Source organism: Fusarium verticillioides, chromosome 1 (assembly GCF_000149555.1).
Source record: "Fusarium verticillioides 7600 chromosome 1, whole genome shotgun sequence".
Taxonomy (NCBI): domain Eukaryota; kingdom Fungi; phylum Ascomycota; class Sordariomycetes; order Hypocreales; family Nectriaceae; genus Fusarium; species Fusarium verticillioides.
This window is the reverse complement of record NC_031675.1, coordinates 3,410,153-3,432,098: the sequence shown is the minus strand read 5'-3', so window position 1 is coordinate 3,432,098 and position 21,946 is coordinate 3,410,153. Positions and strand designations below refer to the sequence as shown.

General features: G+C 49.1%; 9 protein-coding genes and 1 non-coding gene across 12 annotated transcripts; 5 read left to right on the top strand and 5 right to left on the bottom strand.

Annotated features, from left to right (window-relative positions):
- Window positions 1–565: 565 nt before the first annotated feature.
- On the bottom strand, window positions 566–2,930 carry FVEG_00937 (peptidylprolyl isomerase). 2 transcript variants are annotated; one of them, XM_018887667.1, is made up of 3 exons: window positions 2,708–2,930; window positions 993–2,649; window positions 566–941 (listed from the first exon to the last, which is right to left on the bottom strand). In XM_018887667.1, the coding sequence occupies exons 2-3, from the start codon at window positions 2,631–2,633 to the stop codon at window positions 804–806; spliced, it is 1,779 nt and encodes a 592-aa protein (XP_018743443.1). In that variant the 5' UTR covers window positions 2,634–2,649; window positions 2,708–2,930; the 3' UTR covers window positions 566–803. The 2 variants fall into 2 exon arrangements, with proteins under 2 accessions (XP_018743443.1, XP_018743442.1); XM_018887666.1 differs by having other exon boundaries at window positions 662–941; window positions 993–2,653.
- A 291-nt stretch (window positions 2,931–3,221) lies between these two features.
- On the top strand, window positions 3,222–3,758 carry FVEG_00938 (hypothetical protein; the record flags this gene model as incomplete). The annotated part of the gene is made up of 1 exon (XM_018887668.1): window positions 3,222–3,758. One exon carries the CDS (start codon window positions 3,222–3,224, stop codon window positions 3,756–3,758), a length of 537 nt encoding a protein of 178 aa, XP_018743444.1.
- Window positions 3,759–4,318: 560 nt separating this feature from the next.
- FVEG_00941 (hypothetical protein) lies at window positions 4,319–11,676 on the bottom strand. Of its 2 annotated transcripts, none has more exons than XM_018887671.1 (2): window positions 5,114–11,676; window positions 4,319–5,015 (listed from the first exon to the last, which is right to left on the bottom strand). In XM_018887671.1, exon 1 carries the CDS (start codon window positions 10,619–10,621, stop codon window positions 6,875–6,877), a length of 3,747 nt encoding a protein of 1,248 aa, XP_018743445.1. In that variant the 5' UTR covers window positions 10,622–11,676; the 3' UTR covers window positions 4,319–5,015; window positions 5,114–6,874. The 2 variants fall into 2 exon arrangements, with proteins under 2 accessions (XP_018743445.1, XP_018743446.1); XM_018887672.1 differs by having other exon boundaries at window positions 4,319–8,675; window positions 8,724–11,676.
- Window positions 4,445–5,212, top strand: FVEG_00939 (DNA replication complex GINS protein SLD5; the record flags this gene model as incomplete). Its single annotated transcript, XM_018887669.1, has 3 exons — window positions 4,445–4,569; window positions 4,624–4,804; window positions 4,853–5,212. 3 exons carry the CDS (start codon window positions 4,445–4,447, stop codon window positions 5,210–5,212), a joined length of 666 nt encoding a protein of 221 aa, XP_018743447.1.
- FVEG_00940 (hypothetical protein) lies at window positions 5,749–6,501 on the top strand (the record flags this gene model as incomplete). The annotated part of the gene is made up of 1 exon (XM_018887670.1): window positions 5,749–6,501. The coding sequence occupies one exon, from the start codon at window positions 5,749–5,751 to the stop codon at window positions 6,499–6,501; it is 753 nt and encodes a 250-aa protein (XP_018743448.1).
- A 2,317-nt stretch (window positions 11,677–13,993) lies between the features above and the next one.
- FVEG_14753 lies at window positions 13,994–14,088 on the bottom strand. Its single transcript has one exon. It is a non-coding gene; the product is annotated as a tRNA-Ile (tRNA).
- Window positions 14,089–14,647: 559 nt separating this feature from the next.
- FVEG_00942 (hypothetical protein) lies at window positions 14,648–14,800 on the top strand (the record flags this gene model as incomplete). The annotated part of the gene is made up of 1 exon (XM_018887673.1): window positions 14,648–14,800. One exon carries the CDS (start codon window positions 14,648–14,650, stop codon window positions 14,798–14,800), a length of 153 nt encoding a protein of 50 aa, XP_018743449.1.
- A 697-nt stretch (window positions 14,801–15,497) lies between these two features.
- On the bottom strand, window positions 15,498–18,009 carry FVEG_00943 (hypothetical protein). The gene has a single exon (XM_018887674.1). It carries the CDS (start codon window positions 17,967–17,969, stop codon window positions 16,224–16,226), a length of 1,746 nt encoding a protein of 581 aa, XP_018743450.1. The 5' UTR covers window positions 17,970–18,009; the 3' UTR covers window positions 15,498–16,223.
- FVEG_14754 (hypothetical protein) lies at window positions 15,635–16,094 on the top strand (the record flags this gene model as incomplete). Its single annotated transcript, XM_018903725.1, has 2 exons — window positions 15,635–15,856; window positions 15,906–16,094. 2 exons carry the CDS (start codon window positions 15,635–15,637, stop codon window positions 16,092–16,094), a joined length of 411 nt encoding a protein of 136 aa, XP_018743451.1.
- Window positions 18,010–18,287: 278 nt separating the features above from the next.
- On the bottom strand, window positions 18,288–21,314 carry FVEG_00944 (hypothetical protein). The gene is made up of 4 exons (XM_018887675.1): window positions 20,558–21,314; window positions 19,765–20,441; window positions 19,421–19,714; window positions 18,288–19,372 (listed from the first exon to the last, which is right to left on the bottom strand). The coding sequence occupies exons 1-4, from the start codon at window positions 20,960–20,962 to the stop codon at window positions 18,397–18,399; spliced, it is 2,352 nt and encodes a 783-aa protein (XP_018743452.1). The 5' UTR covers window positions 20,963–21,314; the 3' UTR covers window positions 18,288–18,396.
- Window positions 21,315–21,946: the final 632 nt, after the last annotated feature.

Here is a 21,946-nt window from a genome sequence, read left to right as displayed (position 1 = left end):
CAGCTGCACTTGGTACAGTTTTATCTTACACTTTTCTATCCTTGTTCCTGTAGATATTATTATATTAGATATATAATATTACTCCCTGTTTAGGACTTATGTTCTTTCTTCTCTTCCCCAACCTTGTTTCATCTAGGCTGGCGGAGCATACCAAGACAGAACGACAGGGAAGGGAAGACAACTAACGTGGCAGAGCAGGCTAGGTACTGTAGAGTGTAAGGGGAATAGTAGTAATAAGAGAAAGAAGAAGACTAGTGTTTTAGTAGTAGGTAAAGATAAAGAGTAAGAAGAGTAAGAAGAGTAAGAAGAGTAAGAAGAGTAAGAAGAGTAAGAAGAGTAAGAAGAGTAAGAAGAGTAAGAAGAGTAAGAAGAGTAAGAAGAGTAAGAAGAGTAAGAAGAGTAAGAAGAGTAAGAAGAGTAAGAAGAGTAAGAAGAGTAAGAAGAGTAAGAAGCTAGAGCTTTAGGTAGTTTTAATATTAGGTATAGAAGGGATTATACTTTCTATATCTTTATATAATAGAGAGTAGTTCTTGCTAGGAGGATGACTCTGGTTATAAAAAAGGAAGGAGAGTTCTTAGTAGAAAGAGAATAAGGTAAGTTAGTAATTTTATCCTTTCTCTTGTTACCATAACACCGGGCTATTTGGCGGCGTTTGGCCAATGTAATGGAGTTCGACGTCACGGAGAGGGCTCTTGGTGTTTACATATCCTCACGGGCTCAGCATGTCAGAAGTCAGCTAGTCCTATCGGATGGCGATTTGAGCGTTTCCGATGTTGCAGGCTCGTGCCCGGTCATCAGTATTACTATATGATATCAATATTAAGCACCTTGATATCCTCCTCAGGTTTCTCCTTGTGCGTCCGCACATTCTCAATTTTGTGGATGATGTCAAATCCCTGGGTAGCACGACCAAAGATGGTGTGCTTTCCATCTAGCCATGGCTATTCAACATCAGTGTATGCTCGTCATTAAGAGACAGGGAGCAAACTTACCGTCTTCTCTGTTGTGATAAAGAACTGACTGGCGTTCGTGTTAGGCCCTGCATTGGCCATGCTGACTGTGTATGGCTTATCGTGTTTGAGGCTGCTAAACTCGTCTTCAAATTCGCGGCCCCAGATGCTCTCACCTCCAGTACCATCACCTAGAGGATCTCCACCCTGGATCATGAACTTGCGGATGACACGGTGGAAGATTGTGTTGTTGTAGTAGCCATTCTTAGAATGCGTGACAAAGTTCTCAACGGTCTTTGGTGCTGCGTCAGGGAATAGGCGGATGTGAATGTCTCCATATGTAGTGTGAATAACGGCTCCGGTGCCCGTTTCGGTTTTCTTCGCTTGTGCGTCCTTCTTGTTGCCCAGCACCATCGGCTTTTCGTTTTGTACATCTCGTGTCGACTTGGAGATGTCTTCCTCGTTTGAGAACATGTAAAACCGCACCTTACCAACACCAGTAGCAACCAGGATTGGATCTCGGGTCTCTGCTTCCTGTAAAAGAGGATTACTGGAAGCGCCCATTTCCACTGTTGTCACTCCCTTCTTCTGTGGTGCCCCTTGGTATATGGCAATATTGACGGCGCGAAAGTTCTCATCCTTGCCATACACCTTGACCACTTGGTTGGTATATGTATTGAGGACCTTGATTCCCAGCATGGAGCCGTAGATAATAAAGTTCCCTGATTCGTCAAAGATGACATTGGACTTGTACTTGAGCGTCTGCGATTCGATGTCTCTCTCGTGAGCTGTCCTACGTCCAAACTCAACATTGTCAAGTTTGGCAGCTCCCGCCCCTGAACGGTGCATCTCTTCAGCGACCTGCAAAGATTCGTCGTACTCGCGATGTAATTTGGCTGTTGCAAAGTCAAAGATGCGTATTTTCCTATCTGGCAGAGAAAATGCTACCAAACTTTTGCTGTTGGGAGATATGGAGAGGCATGAGGGCACCGACTTGGCCTTTTTGAAATCAAAAAGGTTGGTTGAACTCTTGTACTCAAAAACTCCTCCTGGCTTTTCGTAGTTGCCGCTCGGTCGCCAATATTCGAGCATGCCACCTTCGTCGGCGGACACCACACAGTCGTATGCCTCGTTGAAAGCCATTAGATGCACAGGCTTTCTATGCAAGCCCTTGATAGTGTGGATAGGCTCCTCCTTCTCGCCTCGTCCGTCGTAGATATGAATCAGGGGTTTCGCTTCCTCGGATACAGCCAGGAGTGGCAGCGAGGCGCCCTTGCTATGAACCCAGCATGCACAATTGGGAGCGTAATTAAGAGAGATCATGGATAGTAGGTCAAATGTGATAACGTCAAAAATCTTGACTGTTTCGTCGACACCGGCGGTCGCGAAGCTCCGCCCATCCTTGCTCACGGAAACAGACTTAATCTCGCCATTGTGCGCCTTGAACTCCTTGACAAACTCAATACCTTGAGCAATCTTCTTCCAGAACTTGACGACGCCATCGATCGAGGACGTGATGAGGAATTCGGTCAGGGGAGTCCATGTCGCAAAAAGGATCTGTTCCTTGTGCATCAGAGACTTTGAGTAACGGGGCGACTTGGGCAAAGCCGCGACGTAAAGTTTTTCGTGGGGCAGGACTCGTCGCTTCTTCTTGGGGGCTTGTGAGGGCAGTTGAGGGCCCATCTCATCGTCGGAGGAGCTGTCTGGGCGATTGTTTGTTAGCATCGTTAGCCACAACGCGATAGGGATTGCTGTACCGGACGCATCGTCACGAAACTCGGAATGGTTGCGCTTCTGTGAGCGATTGTCATCATCTGAGGCCATCTCAGTTACCGGGCCTGCTCCATAAACGTAAAATCGTTGTTGTTTCTGGGTTAAGATGCATGCAGTTTTCCTTGATGCACACTTTGCGACAGGCCCAGATTGTTGTCAAGGCAATTTCAGCCTCAAGTGGCACGACCTCGAACTGTGGCTTCTCCTAGGCCCACTAGATACAAGCGCCAATAAGATCCACATTGAGGTCACGACATCTAGGTATTAAGTAGTAGGTACCTAAACGGGATCCCATGAGGTCCGAGACCCCGGCTCCGAAGACGGGTCAAATCAGGTTCGTTTCCTTGCTTTAGTATATCATGTGAAATATCCGTAGTACATTCGAATTCAAACGTTCCTAATCCTTCACTTCTATTCTCTGTTCTATTTCGTAGAATCCTTCTTCTCGCCCTCGGTTTGTACATCCCACCTGAATAACCTCTCTGGACCACGGGCATCATGGCACCTCGTCACCCCCTTCAACGACTGACGTCGCCCTCACGAAATGTTTCGCTATTGCTTCATATTATCGGAATAGCCTCTTTCAGTTACAACTTTCACTTTCTCACAGTCTGGGATACGCCTATAGCCAGGTCTTATGGATGGCATATGCAGTTCCTTACCATTATTGGCCTTTCAGCATCACTCATTGCCTTTGTTCTCGGGGCATTGGCTGATATTACCCTGAGCCAAACACTCTTCCAGGCCAAGAATGCGGTTGCTGTTCTTGCTACGCCCTTGGAAGTTGTCATCTCAATCTTGTATTGGGGACTGAGGCTCATTGACCCCAAGCTGCTCATGCCTGACGACTTCTATCTGCACATCGTCCCTGATATGGGATTTCACCTTGCGCCTGCTGTACTACTGAGTCTGGATCTCGTCCTTCTTAGCCCTCCTTGGACCATCCCAGCTTACGGTATAATGGCAATCAGCACTGTCATTGCCTTCGCCTATTGGTACTGGGTTGAGCTCTGCTTTAGCCACAATGGGTGGTAAGTTGTTCTTGACTTCTTGGTGAGTGTGAGTCAGCAGATCGTTTAACACTGACAGGTACCCATATCCACTGTTCGAACTTCTTTCCGCGACCCAGCGAGTAATGCTGTTCACATTTTCAGCTGGGCTAGTCACAGTCTCTTCCTCGTTCCTCAAGTGGGTGTATGGCCGAGTAAATGGGTTCGAAAAAGCAGAAAGGGAGGCACATAAGCCTCTCAAGAAGGTTCAGTGATCATCTCAAACAGATTGAGTCAAATGTAGAACATGTAGATGTGGAAAGATAGGGGGATGGTTTGAAGGATACTGGTAATAGGCATTTGCTTGGTGTGAGATCAACCACTGAAACATACAAGGCCAACAACTCTTGCACATATCCATAAGGAATAAAATTTCAGAGATCTCGATATAGGCATCCTTCTTTTAGTGTCAACATTTACGAATAATGGCTGCTGAAAAGAATGTCAAGTCTCGGATGTCAAATGGCGAGGACGCCAATTAGTATTACAGTGAGAGTGGCCCCGCTCCCACAGAAACCTCCATTCCACTTCAGCCTCACAAATACACTCCACCATATAGTCTCAACCTTGACGATCAACCTGAAGAGGAAAATACAACACATAGACCAACTGTGCCGCCGAACTTTCTATAATCTTTCTACCTCATGATTTGAGTACTGTTTATCCTCTGAAATGGATATCGATGACATTCTTCGCCAAGTTGACCCCACGTCTCACAGAATCCCCAGCGAAACACGCGATCTGCAAGCTTTGACGCGTCTCTGGGTTGCAGAGCGCTCAGCACCTGAGCTTCTCGAGTAGGTCTCATGTGCTCCTCTTCCTGCTTCCTAATACTCACAACGTCTATATAGATGGCCGACAGATGGCCTATTCGAGCGCGTCAATGCACGCATCAAATCCCAGATCGAAAAGGTTGAGGATATGACGGGTGATATGGATCCAAAGACAAACTTTGCCCTCATCGTTATTCAGACTGAGCTCGAGAGGTACAAATTCCTTGTTCGAAGTTTTCTTCGGGCTCGTATAGCAAAGGTAAGTGTCCTTGGTCTCATTAACCTACGCAAAATTGACTCTCCTAAGATCGATAAACACACTCTCCATTACCTCTCAACCCAAGAGCTGAGAGATAGGATGTCCCCAACAGAAGCAGCCTACGCGACAAGACATCAGGCTCTCCTCCACAATCACTATCTCTCATCCTTCCTCGCATCTTTTCCGCAGCAGCTACAGAACCTCAACGACACTGCAGGCAACATCAGCATGATCGATTCACCAGATCTAGATATGGCTGTCTTTGTCCGCATGCTAAGAGACAAGGACGTCTATGGTAAAGGAACTGACGGCGATATCACTCTCCCTGCCAAGAATGGCGATGTGCTCATATTACGATGGTCAAGTGCAAAGCATATGGTTGATGTTGGTGATGCTGAACTTGTCTGATGTGCTTGCTAGGGCGAAGCTCGAACCAGGTAGGCTACGATACATCATGCTTATTCTGTACATCAAAGACAGTCCAGTCCAGCTTTGTGCGCACTCATTACCGCCCTGGTTTGCGGCCCACAAGCATCGACTTGTTAGCAATCGCATTCGCATTCGCATTCATTTCTTACGCATAAGCGTGATGCATGCAATGTTATTTGACTGGGGCATCGGGCAAGTCAGAAGTATCTTCAAAATGCTTAGCCTCTGCTTGGCATCATCATGCCACTGACTCAACCTCAATCCCAAAAGGGTAATCAATCTCAGAGTGGCCTCGAGCTCCCAGTCCAACCACGGATTTAGGATTCAACGACACTCAATATCGGAGATACAGATGAAAGTCTCCATGACGACAACCACATTTTTTGTGTCTCATCAGAATCTATCCTAGATATAAAGAGCAAGAAGTGCTGCGAGAAAACACTTTGCTCAGATCGTCACCATACTCAACGGGACATTACTTACTATCACCACACATAACCGAAAACGACACGATCATGTCTTTTCCTACCATCAACCCCAATACCACAATCGCTCTCGTCACTGGTGCCAATCAGGGTATTGGCTTCGAAATTGCTAAGAAGCTCGCGAGCGAGAACAATGACTACCACGTCATTGTCTCTGGCCGCCGTTTACAAGCGGTACAAGAGGCGAGCACCTTGCTACAAGCTCAGGGGCTCAACGTCTCACCTCTCATACTGGACATCACATCAGATGATAGCATCGCCGCTGCGGTCGAGGCTATCCGTGATAAATTTGGTCGTCTTGACATCCTTGTCAACAACAGCGCTGTCTCAGGCTACGGTATGGCCGTGTCTCCGCGAGAACTTATGATGGCCGTCTATAACACCAATTGCATCGGAACCGCCCTCGTCACTGACTCTTTTATCCCCCTCCTCGAGCGCTCTACCAAAACCCGCCGTATTGTCTTTGTTTCTACCGCCTTGAGCAGTTTAACACTGAAGGCCGATCCTACGCATCCAATGCATAGCTTCGATTTCGGTGTTTATACGCATAGCAAGTCATCTCTCAATATGATGGCGCTCCACTTCGCCATCAGGTACGAGAATGACCCGCAGTGGAAGATCAATATTGTATGCCCAGGGCACAACTCCCGGACCGCCTTGAATGGATTCGCAGGAACCGAGCCAGTCGATCTGGGTGCCATTAGCTCTGTGAAAGCCGCTACTCTGGGGCCTGATGGGGAGACCGGTACATTCAAGGACGATAAGAGGGTTATCCCCTGGTGAAAAGGCGAAGCAATATCTTCAGGTCCCAGGGCACATCGACATTGGTCACACTAGAAGAAGAAGCAAGTTCTCGAAATATGCAGTCGTTATATATAAACACTCTGAAATGGTATCCTCTGCATTATGTCATGCTCCAAGTCCAAATGCTTTGCATGCAGATGACATCGAATTTAACCAACGCCATTGCCAAGCCATACCATTATGGACTTATTGGCCAGTTACCTTTCCTTTTCTTCCCATCCTTCGTGTCTGCCATCATAACCTAGCACTATGTTTTTGGATTCTTATTTTTTCGAAAGTATAAATGAAACTGAAACAAGAAACATGGCGCAAGTCATCGTCATAAATGAATAGAGCTAGATGATCTCCAACTTCAGGCCTCGCTGTGAGAAGTGCCTGGTCGTCCTTCCCAGAGCGCCTGTTCACGACGCATCTGCTGCCAACGATATGGCAATACAGCACTGCGAAGACCAACAGAATGAAGCCGGCGCTGGTCTGGTAAACCGATAAAGCCAGCTGACGGCTGTCGGCGATGGAGGCCGTCTCGCCGCCACGTACCACTGGCGCTCTTGGGAGCATCCTCGGTGGGTGAGTGTTCTTGATCAGGGTCGCAATGGGCATTGAGATCGATCTCAAGAGTCAAAGCTGTCGAGTAACGGCGCTCGGGCAGTGTGGCAGTTCGAGGTCTGACTCGAGGTCGAGCCAGGGCGTCGGCGAACTCCGAGGTATCGAATGGTTTCCGATGGTAATCTTGTCCCTTCTCCTTCTCTTCTGACAAGGAAGAGAAGAAGTTGTCCGGGGTCAGCAGACTCTCCGGAGGGGCAGAGGCAATGGTGGGCATAAGGGGGGGTTCCTCGAGAGGTGTGGGCTCCTCTGGCGTCTTAGGTGAGTCGGACGTGACAATCTCGACATCTTCAGCTACCACTTCAGTAGGTTCGAGAAGAGTGTCCTCAGGAACAGTTTCAAGGAAGTGAGTTACCATCTCAGGAAAGCGTTCATCGGTCACATCTGAGTGCGGAATATGCTGCTCGTCCTTGCCAACGACATCAGCCTTGACGGAAAACTGATCGTCTGTCTCTTTGGAAGGGAGAGATGTGTTCTCAGCAAACTCTGTTGCAGCTGGCGACTGAGCCTCGCGGTCTTTCGCGTCACCCTCCATAGAGATGCCAGAATCACTAGAAGTAGGTGCTCCCTCAGGCGCCCGAGGGATGATCGCTTCTTGATCTTCTTCCGCTTGCCTCAAGTCAGAAACCAAGGTCTGAATTGGGGTTTCCTGGCCATGTTCTTTCTGCGGATCATTACGACCAGCCTCATCAGTATCGGCGTGGATGGAGGGTGGCTTAGGGAATTCTCCAAGTACAGACGCCTCGAGTGTCTTCTGCGCGGCATCAGCGAGTGAAACGTCAGATTTCTCAGAAACGACAGGCTCAGCCTTAGGCGTTTGCACTTCAGAGTCATTGGGCAGTTGGGCCTCTATTTGCTTCTCATCAGAAGGGTGCTCTTCAGCGGTAACTGTCACAGCAACATCAGGGGTGGAAATGTCCTTGGTCTCGGCATCCTCACGAATACTGGCTTCAGGTGTAGTCCCAAAGCTCGTTTCAGATTTTGAGTTGACCTCGACTTCTGTTGGATTCTCGCGAGGTTTGTCTCTGGTCTCAACTGTCTCCCAGTGCTCCTCTTGGAAAGCCTGGTGGGTCTCGCCAGTGCCCTTCTCAGTAATGGCCTCGGCCTTTGTTTGTCCAGGTACGGGAACACCTAACCCGGGTACTTGCTCTGCGACACTCACGGTTGAGAGCTCTTCAGCCACCATTGCCTTCTGAAGCTCAGGTGTCACATGGGCATAAGGCTGTGACTCTTGAGTTATGACTGGCTCGTGCTTCTGTGCCTCAGGAAGGTGGTCTGTGTTTCCAGAGAGGTCCGGCATACGGGTATCCAGGGATCGACGAGTCGCTTTCTTATCGGGGCTCTCAGCTGGCTTCTCTTTGACAAGCTGAATAGGCTCGTCATCGTCAGTGATCGGGCGGTGAAATTGCACCATTCCACTTGCGATGGCATCCATATCAGACTGCTCTTGGTAGATGATCCTTCGTCCATCATCTATGATGCGAAGTCCCTCGTTGGACTGATCATGGGGCATGGCCCGCGAGGGGGTTGCAACGACACTGTCTCGAGGGCTGAGGCTATCAGTATCCACCAGACTTGGAGTAGACGGGGGTTCGGACTGGTTCTCGTCGTCTGCCATGAAGTCAGACATATACCCATGCTTTTTGGCCATTTCAACACCCGAAGGTACTCGGCGCATGTCAGGTGACGGGGTTGCTGGTGCTGAGGGGCATTCACCAGGATCCCTCAGACTTTCCTTCGCGAGCTTCTTGGTGAGAGAGAGGTCAGAACGAGTGCTGGTCATGGATCCATGGAAGGATTTCTCGGATGGTTGGCGAGGAAGCGAGGCAGCAAGCGAAGGCGTGGTTGGCGCAGCAGATGATGAACCAGCTGTAGAAAGAGGAGGCCTCATCAGTTGGGTTGCTCCAATGGCAGACGCAGCTGATCCGCTTGTCTTTAGCCGCAAGTTTGGCAGTGTATCAGGACAGTCTATGGCGCATGTGTCTCTACAAAGCATCGTAATATCTGAACGAATGCGTTCCTTTAAGTGAGCTTCGAGGGCTTTTCGCTCCAGGTCAGGTGTCGCAAATCTCTCGTGATGCACACTGTCATCGCCACCAGCACCGTCAAGGAAACCGTCAAAGATGAGATGTCCGCGCTTGTGAACGGTCATGGTAGCAAGAGCATCCTCATGATGTTCAAGGACGTTACTGATGCCAGTCTGAAGACGTTCCATGACAGCTTCCATGGTTTGGCGACAGTATGTAACTGTGGGATCAAGTCGAACGATGAGAGGCTCATGAACGGACCAGTTCTTTCCACGGAGCTCTCTGATTGTAAGAGTGAAGTCATCCAAGGACCGCACAGATTTGTCTGTCATATCGCGAGCTTTCTCCAGCTTCGCTTTGACTTGGTTGGCGAACTCGTCAAAGTCGCGACCATCGTGGTCATTGAAAAGAACCTTGCTTGTCTGAATACGGTGGGAGAAGTAGGTATAGTCAGGCCCAATATGATTACGGACCTTGACCATGATATCAACAGCCCCATCCTCGATATGAGTGCAGCCACCGCTGCCCTCCAGGCCAGCGCAAGACTTGTGACGCTTGTCAAACTTGCGCTTCCAGGCGTCAACTGGGTCAATTATAAGATTTGAGACACGGGTGGTCAGTTCCTCGCCGAGCAGGAGGGGTAAAGGTGAAGGCTGTCGGCTGTCAATCTTGATAGAAGCATTCCGGTTCTCTGGATAGCGCGTAGCGCAACGGCTGCGCAAGAAAAGCTCAATCGAATAGCCAGATACAAACTCGAATTTCTGTGTGTCGCTAACAAAATGAGATCGGGGGATGCATGCCATGGATTGAGGCCGGCCGGTGCACGGCCGGAAGGTCTCGGTCTCGGGGCTGGTAGTTTCAGACTCAACGGACTCGGACCATTGGAATCCGGGGTCGTGCCGCACTAAAAAGAGACCAATGATCCGGTCGGTAGCGGCGACAACCTCGCGGGCATCTTCATGTGTCAACTCATACTCTTGGAAAGAGCGCAAAGACTTTTCTACGATAATAAGGCCATCACGCTCGACACGGTACGTGATGCGATAACGCAATGGCTTAACGTCACGGTGTGGTTTGCGGAGCGGGTCGAGAGCGTTACTATCGTGGCGTGTGATAAGCTCAGAAGAGCAATGCTGTAGGCGGGAAAGCAAAGCTTGGCAAATGCGATCGGTAGCTCTCAGCTGGGCTGAAGCTTCATAGTCGCGAACATGCTCTGAACTATGAGGGGATTCGAATTTGACCTGGACATGCACCCGGAGTCCAGGTTTGGCAACTTTCTGAGAAGGTGAAGGGGATGCTGGTGGTGATGGTGACGGCAAGGGAGGAATTGAGGACTGCGACACATCTGAGTGTCGGTTCCTTCTCCTGCTTAAGAGAGGGAATCGGCGCTTGGTACTTGACAGGGAGAAAGAGGGTGAAGATGTGACTGAATGGCCGTCGGCCGAGTTGCTTGACCTTCTGAGAGGCATGTTGGGCCGATGCCGTTGAAAATCGTTTCCCTTACTTTTCGTCTGCCGTTCAAAAGGGCGTATAAGTCAAGAATCTTGGTGCTCAATGGCACAGAGGGTCCATCGGGGACCGTGCTGTTGTATATTGGCGTCTTGAGGCAGTGAGATCGTCCACAGATACTGTCGATTGGCACCAGAAGACGCAACAGGGAAAGATGTCGAGGAAGGAAAGATTGAAGCTGTAAAGTCGGGCGCAAAAGCAAAGTCCACGGCAAGGAACTCGGCGGCGGGGGTCACTGATTGCAACCTGGGAGTGATCGACTAAAGTGCAGGCGCAGGCGGAGTCCAGAAGTCTTGGATACTTGTTCGGTAAGTCAGACTCAGACAGCAAGGAAAGTCAATGGAATGGATCAATGAGCGGCACGGCGTTTCCAAGGATGTGCGTGCGTTGGCGCAAGTTGAATGGAACATCAACTGTGTCCGTATACGGTCAAAGATCCTGTCCTGTGGTAGGCGTGTAAGTAAAGAGAAAACCTGTGGCTGGTCAAGCTAAGTAGTAGAAGCACTAATGCTCTGTGAGGATCGCGAATAGCAAAAGATGGGTTTTCACTGGTGACTGCAAGGTGGGAGGGGGGAACCGCATGCCATGGCGCATGAAGCACGGCGGGTCTTTTAAGTCTGTTGCTTGGTTTTGCTCGCCATCCATATGTGCTTCCGGCTTCCATGGATAATTGTCTTGGAGTTGGCACATGGATCGATTCTCCCCAGGCCAGAGTGCTGAGCACCCGGCGCATACGGTGCTGTCTCTGACAAAGTGGACTGTCATCTTGTCATGATCCAACACATCTGTACCGGGACACGCCGGGCTAGAGGGGTCCCCTGATGTTGGGTCTTGTAGGACTCCGTATGTTCCTCGTAGGCAAAGGCTGGGATCATGCCATAGCCCTGGGCTTGGGTGGTGTCCATGCTTGGCTAGTAGATGCTGGATTCTGGCCGCTGAGATGGAGGGAGGACAGAGACCCTGCTCTTTGCCGTTTAAAGTAACGGTTTGGTGGGCATAGACGTCTTGATGATAGCGATGGCGTGACGTTCCGTTTATTCAATTGTCGATCAATCAGCTTCTTGGAATCTCGAGTTACGATGTTAAGATGAAGTGGTTACGGATAGATTCATTTGGAAGTTTTTCATCTGACTACCTACTTAGGTAGGTAGTAGGTATGGATTTGTGTACTACTCGACTTATTTCGATTTTTCTTTCCAAATTCCTTCCTCCACCCCCACCAAAATCGACATTTGTAAACGGCTACCAAGATCCGATAGCACCTACCTCCTGCATTTTCGTGCAAGTCATTATGTACCTCCACCAGGTATGGATCTTAGTGCGGGTTACCGACCTTACATCCCCTGGAAGCTGGAGGCTGGGTCCGAGCTTATGGCGCCTCAGTGGATACCTGCATCAGAAAACCTCCACTGCAAAATCAACCATTTTAATCCTGGGCTGGCTAGGCTGGTTCTCTAATCTTTTTATCATTCGATAAGTGAGGTTTGTGAATGGAATTTTTCCAGGATGTAAGTTAAACGAAGCCAGGCTCAGATCTGGGCTCGGGCTCGAGCTCGGGTTCTGGCTGGGTACATACACCATCTCATATCACTTTTTCATGACCTGCAGGAAGAGACAGCTTTCTCGGCTGTAGATAAGTTAGGGTACATGCTGTCAAGGATGAGTGCAAATGCGTATCCAGCTTTGGACATACAAAGCAAGGAAAGAAGGTTTTAAAGGATCCATGCAAGACGAATCCTTGGTCTCGGTTACGGACGCATTCGATATGAACTTGAAAGTCAGCTCTGGACAATCACGGACAGCTGACGTGCTGTACAGTGACTACGGAGTAATTTCCATAATAATCCTCCAAGCTACCCTTGGGATGAGATGAGGCCTGAGCATATGACGGGTTGTCAGGCAATTCCGGGTTCAGCCAGCCAGGTCAGCCGTTAGAGTTTCTTATTCTGATTACGGCAGAGTGGTTGGCTGTGTATTACAATTAGGTCAACTGATATTCCCTTGGTTTCCCAATCTTTGACATCACAATCCTCATTAGGCATCTGTGTCTGCTCGGTTTCGGCCACATCCTGTGGGAGTTTGGTATAGTCGGAGTATCAAAGAGGAAACTGACCAATCACGGCTCAAGCCTCAAAACTCGAGCCCCTACCCAGCACACCACATCATTCCACTTCAGGTGGCCACAATCAATATCAACCAGCTGAATGAACGCCTTGAAAAGTATCGGTTACCAGAGCATTCAGCGGCCATTGACGAGCGCGTCGGGAGTAGACAGCAGGCGCTTCTATGGATGAAAGAATCATCAGTCGATACGTGCAGCCCGTGCCACGCTTCACGTTCTGTCTGTCTGTCTGTCCATAAACTGTTTCACCAACTGGACTGAAGCTTGTATCCAACAGTTTGACGACTTCGCTATCAAATGCCTATCGCGCGAGCGACTTCTGCCGAAATTCTGCGTCACGATCTGGCCACTCAGGATTCTGTTCACCATTGATTCTGGGTCTGCTGCCATCCAGCTCGCAGAAGTCAGACCACGCTTGCGCAGGCATGCCAGGCTTCCCCGGCGGCATTTATGCACAGTAACTAGTACATACATACACATGCCTTACTCTGCGTTACATAGCGCAGTGCGTGCATTGCAGGACTGTAGTATTAACCCGGTTCATCGGAGTTGCCTCGCTCTCTAATGAGGCCCTTCTCGAGGCCCTTTCACCTTCATCCAATTAGCAACAGAATATCCAGGGATTTATGTCAATGTGTAGCATTACAGCGCATGGCCAACATCGCCCATCTTCAACCGCAAATGATACAAACGCTCACTTGTTGAAGGGCCTGTGCATTCTTCAAAAAAAGCAAACTGCATTTACATCATGACATTCTCATTCATCCTTGTCTTTCTTTCACCCGATTTTCTCCGTAATCTCAGATCAGCTTTCGTTGCCATACCCTACACCAATCCGACACCCCGCAAATACAATATACTAAACAACTCTCTCTCATGGTGTTAGTTGGACATGTATGCCATTTCAATTGCTTGGCTGCGAGCCTGAGAGCCTCTCACCACAGGCCCGGCTCCAGGATGGCCATGTGAACTGAAACATATGCTCGGGTTTTGACCGGGCAAAATGAGTCTTCTAATAAAACTTTTCTATTGCAGATTAATGTCCCTTCCTCTTGTGCGCAAATTGCCTATTAAGGCAATGCAACACCAACACCATGGACATCTTCAATAGGTACCTATACAGCAAAAAGGCTCAAAAGTCACAGAGAGTTAGAAATAACACCATATGAAAACAGCCAAAAAAAGAAACAACTGATAGGCGCTGGAGACATGCTCCCACCAGGGCTTGAACCTGAGACCTTCGCATTACCGTATACTCGGTATGAAGTATTAGTACGACGCTCTAACCAACTGAGCTATGGAAGCCGATCAGCTGTTGTTATATACAGAAAACTTTCCCCACATATACAAACATACTGACACCGTGCCTCATTCAGATACATGAGTTTCTTATCCGGATAAGCTCTTCAGGCTCGAATGTTTCCAGTACCTCCTATATCTTTGAGGGCGTATGATAGTTTGGCCATCACCGAGCAAAGATGAGTACTCTGGCGATTTGTGCTGCGGATTCTCAACCACCGGGTACCAAGCCACTGGGTCCGGTGCGCTCTCGACGTCCCTTGAAAATCCATGGGAAGGAATAATTCTTACGCCAGGTCGTACTCATACTATGAGCAAATGGCGTGTGTATGATGATGCTGTAATATTCAAGTTAGGTGCACTAGGCTGAAAAAAGAGTTATATAAACAAGCTACAGGCAGTGCGTGGGCTGCCAGGCTGATTCGATGTCACCAGCAGCTGACAGTGCCGGCTGGTGCCCAGATGCTGGACTTCCTGGCTCTGAGCCGCTGGGTGCTGGGATGAACACTCCGAGCTAAAATCAAAGACCTTTCGTAAGAATCTACGAAGGCAGCGTCAGGTCAAGATGGCCGCTCTCAACATCAAATACAGCCAGTATGAGCCACCACCCCCAGTCCCTCACCCAACCAGGGCTGGAATTGCTTTTGCTCACGGCTCACGGCTCACGGCTCACAGCTCACAGCTCACGGCTCACGCTCAATCACTCGTGCTGGAGTGAAGATGTTTCCGGCAGAAGAGATAAACACGCCCGCTCCTATTCCAGACCGCTACAAGTCAGCGATCAGAGTTGGTGATGTCAATGAACCGTTCAAGATTCCGAAAAGCCTTCAAAGCTTGGTCAAGGCCACCCGAAAGAAATTTCCCACCATTGATCTAGGGCAAGGAACAAATGTTGGTAAGAAAAGGAATGAGGTTGAGCAGCAGGGACCTCTTGAAAATGAAAGTGGAGATGAGTGAGGCTCAATAGGTACCTTACGAATGGAGTTTGTGTAGAATAAAGTAAGAGATATCATCGAGAGGTGACAAAAGTTAGTGATTTTATTTCTTTTATCCTTAATTAAATTTGCTGTGCTCTTCCTACGTGCACTTCTGGATACTCGGCATGAAGTATAGCCAGATTGTCAAGGTTATTGTGTTTTCAGGTGTAGTGTACAAAGCTTTATGCGTGGCCTCGGTATTCTTTCTCTCCTAGTGTCTATGTATATGAATCAGATATAACACAGAAGCTGGTTTGGAAGTGAACAAGGAAATGTTGAATAGTGAAGGCCGTCCGTCGCGGATAACTGCGTCATGGGCAGACGGCAGCCTGCAGTTGCGCCTTTCAAGTAACTCAAGTGAATGTTGCCAGGCTATTCACATATTCGTCACTGGACTAGTCACAATGTCCCTTTGATCTGGTTAATAACACTGGAGGTCTTTATGTGTTATCCCAAGAACATAAACATATCAATTCCTTCATACTCTCCTGTCGTAAGAACTGGCTTCATAAGTCACCAACAAGTCAGCACAACCACTTTGCACTCAACTTGAACACGATATTCCCATCTGAGTCATGGATCGATCCCTTGATGAATATTCAGACAGTGATCTAGTTGATCGCTCCGGTGTCATCGTCCTCACCCCCTCCAACTCGTCTAAATCCAGTAGCAAACATGTGACCCTCATGGACCAGTGGAACAATTACTTCAAGAAAGGCACCTTACAAGATTTTCAGCGACTTTGTGCCGATCTAGGCCTACCGAATAATCTTCCTAGCAAGACCAAATGCCGAGACGTCAGTTGTCAGATACCCACGATAACTTCCAGATGCTGATTTACTGTAGGCGCTCAAGAGCATCAACGTCAACATTAAGCAGTTCTTGCAATGTGAGAACAGGCCCGATGATGTCAAGCTCTTCAAGAGTAGAAAGGAACTTATTGTCTGGACGCGCAAGAGGGGAGCTTTCTTCCCCCGACACCAGCTGCCCAAGGGTAGCCCACTTCGGACGCTGTTGAAGCACATGTTCAACTGACCAATATCTGTCCATTGGAGAAGGATCAGACACAAGATATGATATTGGATACTGGACAGATCATCAATGGGATGAGAGGATATTGATTGCAGATAGCCAGCCATGCGCCGTTTTTTGTCCATTAAATATCTAACTCCTTATCTCCCAAAGCCTGATCTTCCCTGTGTCATTACCAACCGCCAATAAGTCACTCTGATTCCCAAATGCGACTGCAGTGATTCTTCCAAGGGGCGTCTGTTCCGTAGGCCAGTTGCGGTACACGGTGCAGGTTGGTAGATGCACAAGGCGCAGAGCGTCTTTCTTATGTTGGCTTCCGAAAGCCATGAGCTGGCCATCTGGCGAAAAAGCAATATGTGTAATGGGTGTGACAAGCTGCTCGAAGACTCTTGCAGGTGTTGGCCGTTCCTTGATAGATACATCCTCCGACCTGAGTACGACAAGCTCGTTCCGGTCGTAAATGTTGGTGATGCCACTGTTAGAACCTACAGCGACCCATCGATCATCGCCCAGGACAGCTGGACCCTGATGACCGCCGAGACCGAGGACAATACCACCGACACAACCCTCATCATGCCATATTCCCAAGAACGAGCGGCTCTCCATGCTGTACTCGCCAACCTGACCATCTCGACCAAGGATAGTCATACCGTTTCCAGTGCTCCACCAAGCAAAGTCTGCAATGCCATTCTGACTAGCCAGTCTGGCAGCCGAAATCCACTGCATAGATGTCGTGTTCAGAACGTTAATGATACCGCCTCCCTTTCTGGTAGATGCAACAATAGCCATGTATCGACCGCACGGGCTGAGCTTGAATCGCTCCATAGTCTTGTGCTCGAGCCTGTGACCAAGGATCTGAGTCGTCTTTTGCACCGTCCCTGATTTGAGATCCCAGTGGTGGAAGTATTTTCGTCGGCCAGCGAAGAACACCTTGTCGCCCCGAGGGTACAAGAACTCGGCCCTTCGAATATCCACTTGTTTGACTTGCACTGAAGTCAACTGAGGATTGGGTGTAGGATGAGCGGCTGGCGCGATGTGGTGGAGGTAGACGATAGAAGCGGTGCTGGAGGAAAGGAGCACCGGGAACTCGGGGTGGAAGGAAAGATTGGCGACAGGCGCCTTGTGCTTGTCTGGAATCTCTCGTGTGCGTTGGATGTCAATGACTTCGGGTCGCAAGCGCCTCTTCTTGGTCGATCCAGCCCCGGCCAGACTGTTGACGTCGCGAAGGAACTTCTCAAGAGGCGGAGCAGAAATCTCAGGGTCGGATTCGCTGTCTGCTGAAGAGTCAGACGCTGCAGAGGATCGCCTTCGCTTGGTAGGTCGCCCATCTGCCTCGCGCGCCCACGTTGGAAGGGGATTAAGTCGGAGGTACTGTTGTCGCAACCTTCTGCTGTACTCTGTTCCGCTCACAAGATCCTCGGCCTCCGTCTTTCGCAGCTTTCGTAACCGAGTGGCTCCAGCCAGGGAAATGGCCAGTCTATCGTCGTCGCTATCCTCCCATACAGGAGCGTTTCCATCAGTGGGCCTTGCTGCCTTTGTGACCTCTGCAGCGCCTGTTCCAGCACCCGTGTCGAACATGAACAGGTCCGCGTCGTCGATTTCCTCCAGCCCAGGATCTTGCTCGACAAGCTGAAGTTCCTTACCCTCCGCATCCCAGCTGCTATCAAAAATGCCATCGTCTTTGAACAATTGCGCTCGGAAGCCTGCCTTATTACCTAGAACAAGTCGCTCCAACTCTTCCTCGTCCGAATCTTTCTCGTAGAGCGCAATGGTTGGTTTCTTTTGAGGAACTTCATCTTCGGAGTCAAATTGAGATTCATTCTCCGAGGAGGAGGAAGATGAGGGATCTAACATCTCTTCGTCTTGTGGTGGCGCCATTGTTGTCCTTCGGCTCACTGGAGTAAGTTTTGCGGTTTCTGGTTTGGAAATGTTTATGGTCATGGAATTTTTTTAGAGGGCAAGCGTAGCCTTGCGCACGCGATTCTCTACAATTGGCTCTCTCACTTTAGCACTAGTGGGGCAGTGACCAATCATACGGGAGATCAAACGAGGCTGAAATATTCGTACGATAAGATTACCCAGGAATGCGCCTCAATGAGCTTGGCAAGCTCACAGTGGTCTTTACAGGCTCACAGGAGCACATATTTGGTGTCTAGCCTACCGAGGTATAGTAGACAGGTAGGTAGTAGGATCCAATGGAAGTATACGTGGATGTGAGGAGTTTAAGATGCTAGTAATTGCAAGGAAACCTAGGACAGAAGAAAGAGTGAAAATCAACTTAGGGTATTCAATCGTCCTTCTCCCGCTACTCGGCTGCTGCCTGTGCCAACACACTCTCGAGCCTGTGTAGATCAGGACTCACTGACTCAGGAGACTTTAGTGTTAAACATGAGCCAGCTTGTGCAACATCAATGAGGTTTTCGACTTTTCCACCCTGAGCTAATCCAGAGATTAAAACACCAAAGAAGGTATCTCCAACACCGTTAACAGATACAATGTTCTGAACCTTTTCAGCCGCAGAGAATAGTCGCATATAGAGCCCACCAACGCTGGGGTGGTCGCTCAGCGAGCGAGCAAGGATGTACTCTTCGGAGCCAGGGTCCTTCAGACGGGGATCATCCTTTGCGAGGATAGTGGTCAGGAGAACACCTTGAGGACCAAGTTTCGTCACAATAGTCGGAATATAAGGAAGTAGTTGAACAGACTGAACAGGAACACCAGCGTCAGTCAGCTCGGCTGAAGTCATCTTAACAAACCGATCTCGGGCACCTCGCATGCCAAAGGCGTCGATGATATCGAACCACTCTGGTGCCTCAAAGTAGCCGTTATCACGAGCTGCGGAGTACATGGCTGCCAGCTCGTAGCTGTTGGGAGAAGCGATATCTACCGTGGGCCTAGGGAAGACTCTCAGTTTCGGATGCCCTTTCTGAGAACAGAAAAGGTTCATAGATTTGGCTGTCGATACTGGTTCGAATGCAATCTTGCAGTTTTGGTCTTGGCCAGCCTTGAGCCATGCTCGAATATCTTTCTCGCTCCAATTACCATCCACTACCAACCACTGGGGCTTGGTTCCCCGGACGGCAGACATCCAATATTCGGGAAAAGAGTGATTTGTGAAGATGCCCATGTCGGCCATAGCCATAACTAGATTCTTGTTTGCATCGTTGACAGCAACATACTGAGCCGTTCTATTAGAGCCGTGGTATTCATGGCCCAATTGTCGAATGTAGGTAGTGTCAAGGCCGGAGGCTTTGAGTCCGTTAAGAATGGTCTTGCCAGCACTACAGCACGTCAGTGAGGGTCAGACCTTGATACGAGGGGACGCTTACACGTCATCACCAACCATGCTACAGAGCCGTACTCGAGCATGTTTGCTTACAGAGTGGGCAGCGAGAGCTACATTATGGCCGACACCTCCGATTGACTGGCTGATACTAGATGGATTCGAGGTGTGGAGGACGGGTGAAGCGTCACCCGACGTTGGGGTATAGTCACAACTCAGATCAACAGCGACGGAGCCAGCGACAAGGATATCGACCTTATTGTCAGACACTACTTCTGACACCTTGAGCTCGTTAGGAGCGGGAGATGCAGGTGCAGATGAAGCGGCAGAATATGAATTGCTATATCTACGATTAGATTTACGTCCGAGACCATTCATCGCTGCACTTACAAAGTCTCGCCTGGTTCGGAACCAGAAGACAACAATTTTGAGAGTTCGACAGCGATGTTGGTGGCCCGGGTGATGTTGGACGTTACTAGCGCCTTGTTGGCGATAACGGCCTTCTCTCCTGTGAGCTCCTTGAGCCTACCCAGGATATACGGAGTGTTGGCGCTGCCAGTGAAACCCTTCTCATTGGCCTCCCTGACAGCCTGCTCGATGTAGGCCTGCATCTCAGGCGCGGGAATGCCAAATTCCTCCGGGATTGGGTTGGCAAAGAGCAAGCCTGACTCGATCCCAAGCTTCTCCTGGGCCAGAATGATAGCAGCTGCCTCCTTCTCAGTGTGAACAACAGAAGGACTCTTGATGCCGCTATCACGAGCCCAAAAAGCTGGGAAATCAATCTTTCCAGATCGTCCGTCTGCAAAGGTCGACACATGGGCACCCTGGGTCTCGAGGAATTCCAGCGTCCTGGGAATATCAAGGAAACCCTTGCAACCGCTACTGATGACAGCGACCCGTGTTCGGCCAAGTTCAGTGAGATCAGCAGAAACGTCCATTGAGTTATGGCCTCCACGGTGAACGCCGCCGAGGCCACCAGTACCAAACACTCGAATGCCTGCAAGCCTGGCGAGCAACATAGTCCCTGATATGGTGGTGCCGCCGTGAATCTTCTGTCCTGTCAAACCCTGAAGCAAATTTCAGTCAGCCTTACAGCCCATGTATATCAAATATGTTGACCAATTTATGGATTCAATGCTACACACACGAGGTATGACCAAAATCAGTACCTGACTTGACTTACCATTCCCGCAAGGTAGGCAATATCTCTCCTGGATGCTTTAATAGCGTTTCCGCTCTCAATCATGCGAAGGATGTCAGATGCCGTTGCTCCAACAGTAGGAACGCCATCAACAATGGCGATGACGGCGGGAATACCTCCACTACTGCGGACAAGATCTGAATGTTGGAGGGCAAGTTCATTGCCAAGAGCTCCGTGAGTGTAGATAGTTGACTCAAGTGCAACGATGGGTTTATTGGTGGCAACAGCATCTATAATCTCGTCCGAGATCTTGAGCAAGTCCTTGATACCAGCCAAGGAGGAGCTCATGAGGCGGCGTTGAGAATAAGAACAGCCCGGCCGAGATGCGGCTCCGGAACAGCGCCGAAGGGCGGAGCCGTGCCGGGCGATGAGACTTGACAGCCGCATATTGAATATGCTGTAGTGAGTGAAATGCAACAGTGTACACCAATGAGCAAGGGCGGGCTGGAGTCCCTGATGTTCAAGATGGGCAAAAAACGACGTGTCTGAATCAAGATTTGATGTTTTTAAAGCTGATCGATCACCTTTACTGAGAGGAGGGGTTGTAGGAACTGACCTGACAACCTGAGTTAGCGCTAGAGTTGGGCAATGACAAGAGCCTCGGATCACATCTATTAGCGATCACCTTTAGAAGCCAATGATTCCCCTATCGTGAGATATCTTCTGTCACGATAAAAGAAAAGAGCTCCACAGCCGCCAATTCGGTAACTCAAGAGGATCTTTTGCTCTGAGCAGGCGGTGTTGGTGGTTCTTAGTTCTTGGCTATCGGGGGGCTCCGCCAGTGAATGCCCGGACACTCTAACGACTCATTGGCTCCCAAGTGGCACTCAAGGAAGTAATTCCGCTGCGCGTTGGTGACTGAGGTGGGAATTCCATCTTGAAGAGCCAACATTGTATATTCGAATTCTATATTCTTGGGCTTTACACAGTAATTCTTTTCTTGAGCCGGGGATGCATCTTACTATTAAATTTCCATGATTATTGAATCCCTGTCAAGTTGATTCTGAAACATCCATGGCTGCTCCTCATAATGAATACAGTGCAACACTACAAATGGTTGAACGATTACGGATAGTTATCACACTATATAACTGATATTTATGAATCAATGCTATTTATCGCCAAGCAAGTCCCAGCATCGAACTCGGAATGCCATCATTTCAAGATAAAAGACTGAGAAACAGTCATTCATCCCGATCATCTATATTCTTAGCCTCATGTACCGGTAAAATAAATACCCTTGTAATCTTACTTTTATCAAGGACCAAGCCCCCGTCCTCAAACATCTCCCAAGGATTTTGCAGCTGTATTGGATGCTCGGCCAAGCCCAATTTCCGGTTTCAAAAAGAAGATGTAGTCATTTTGGTTCCT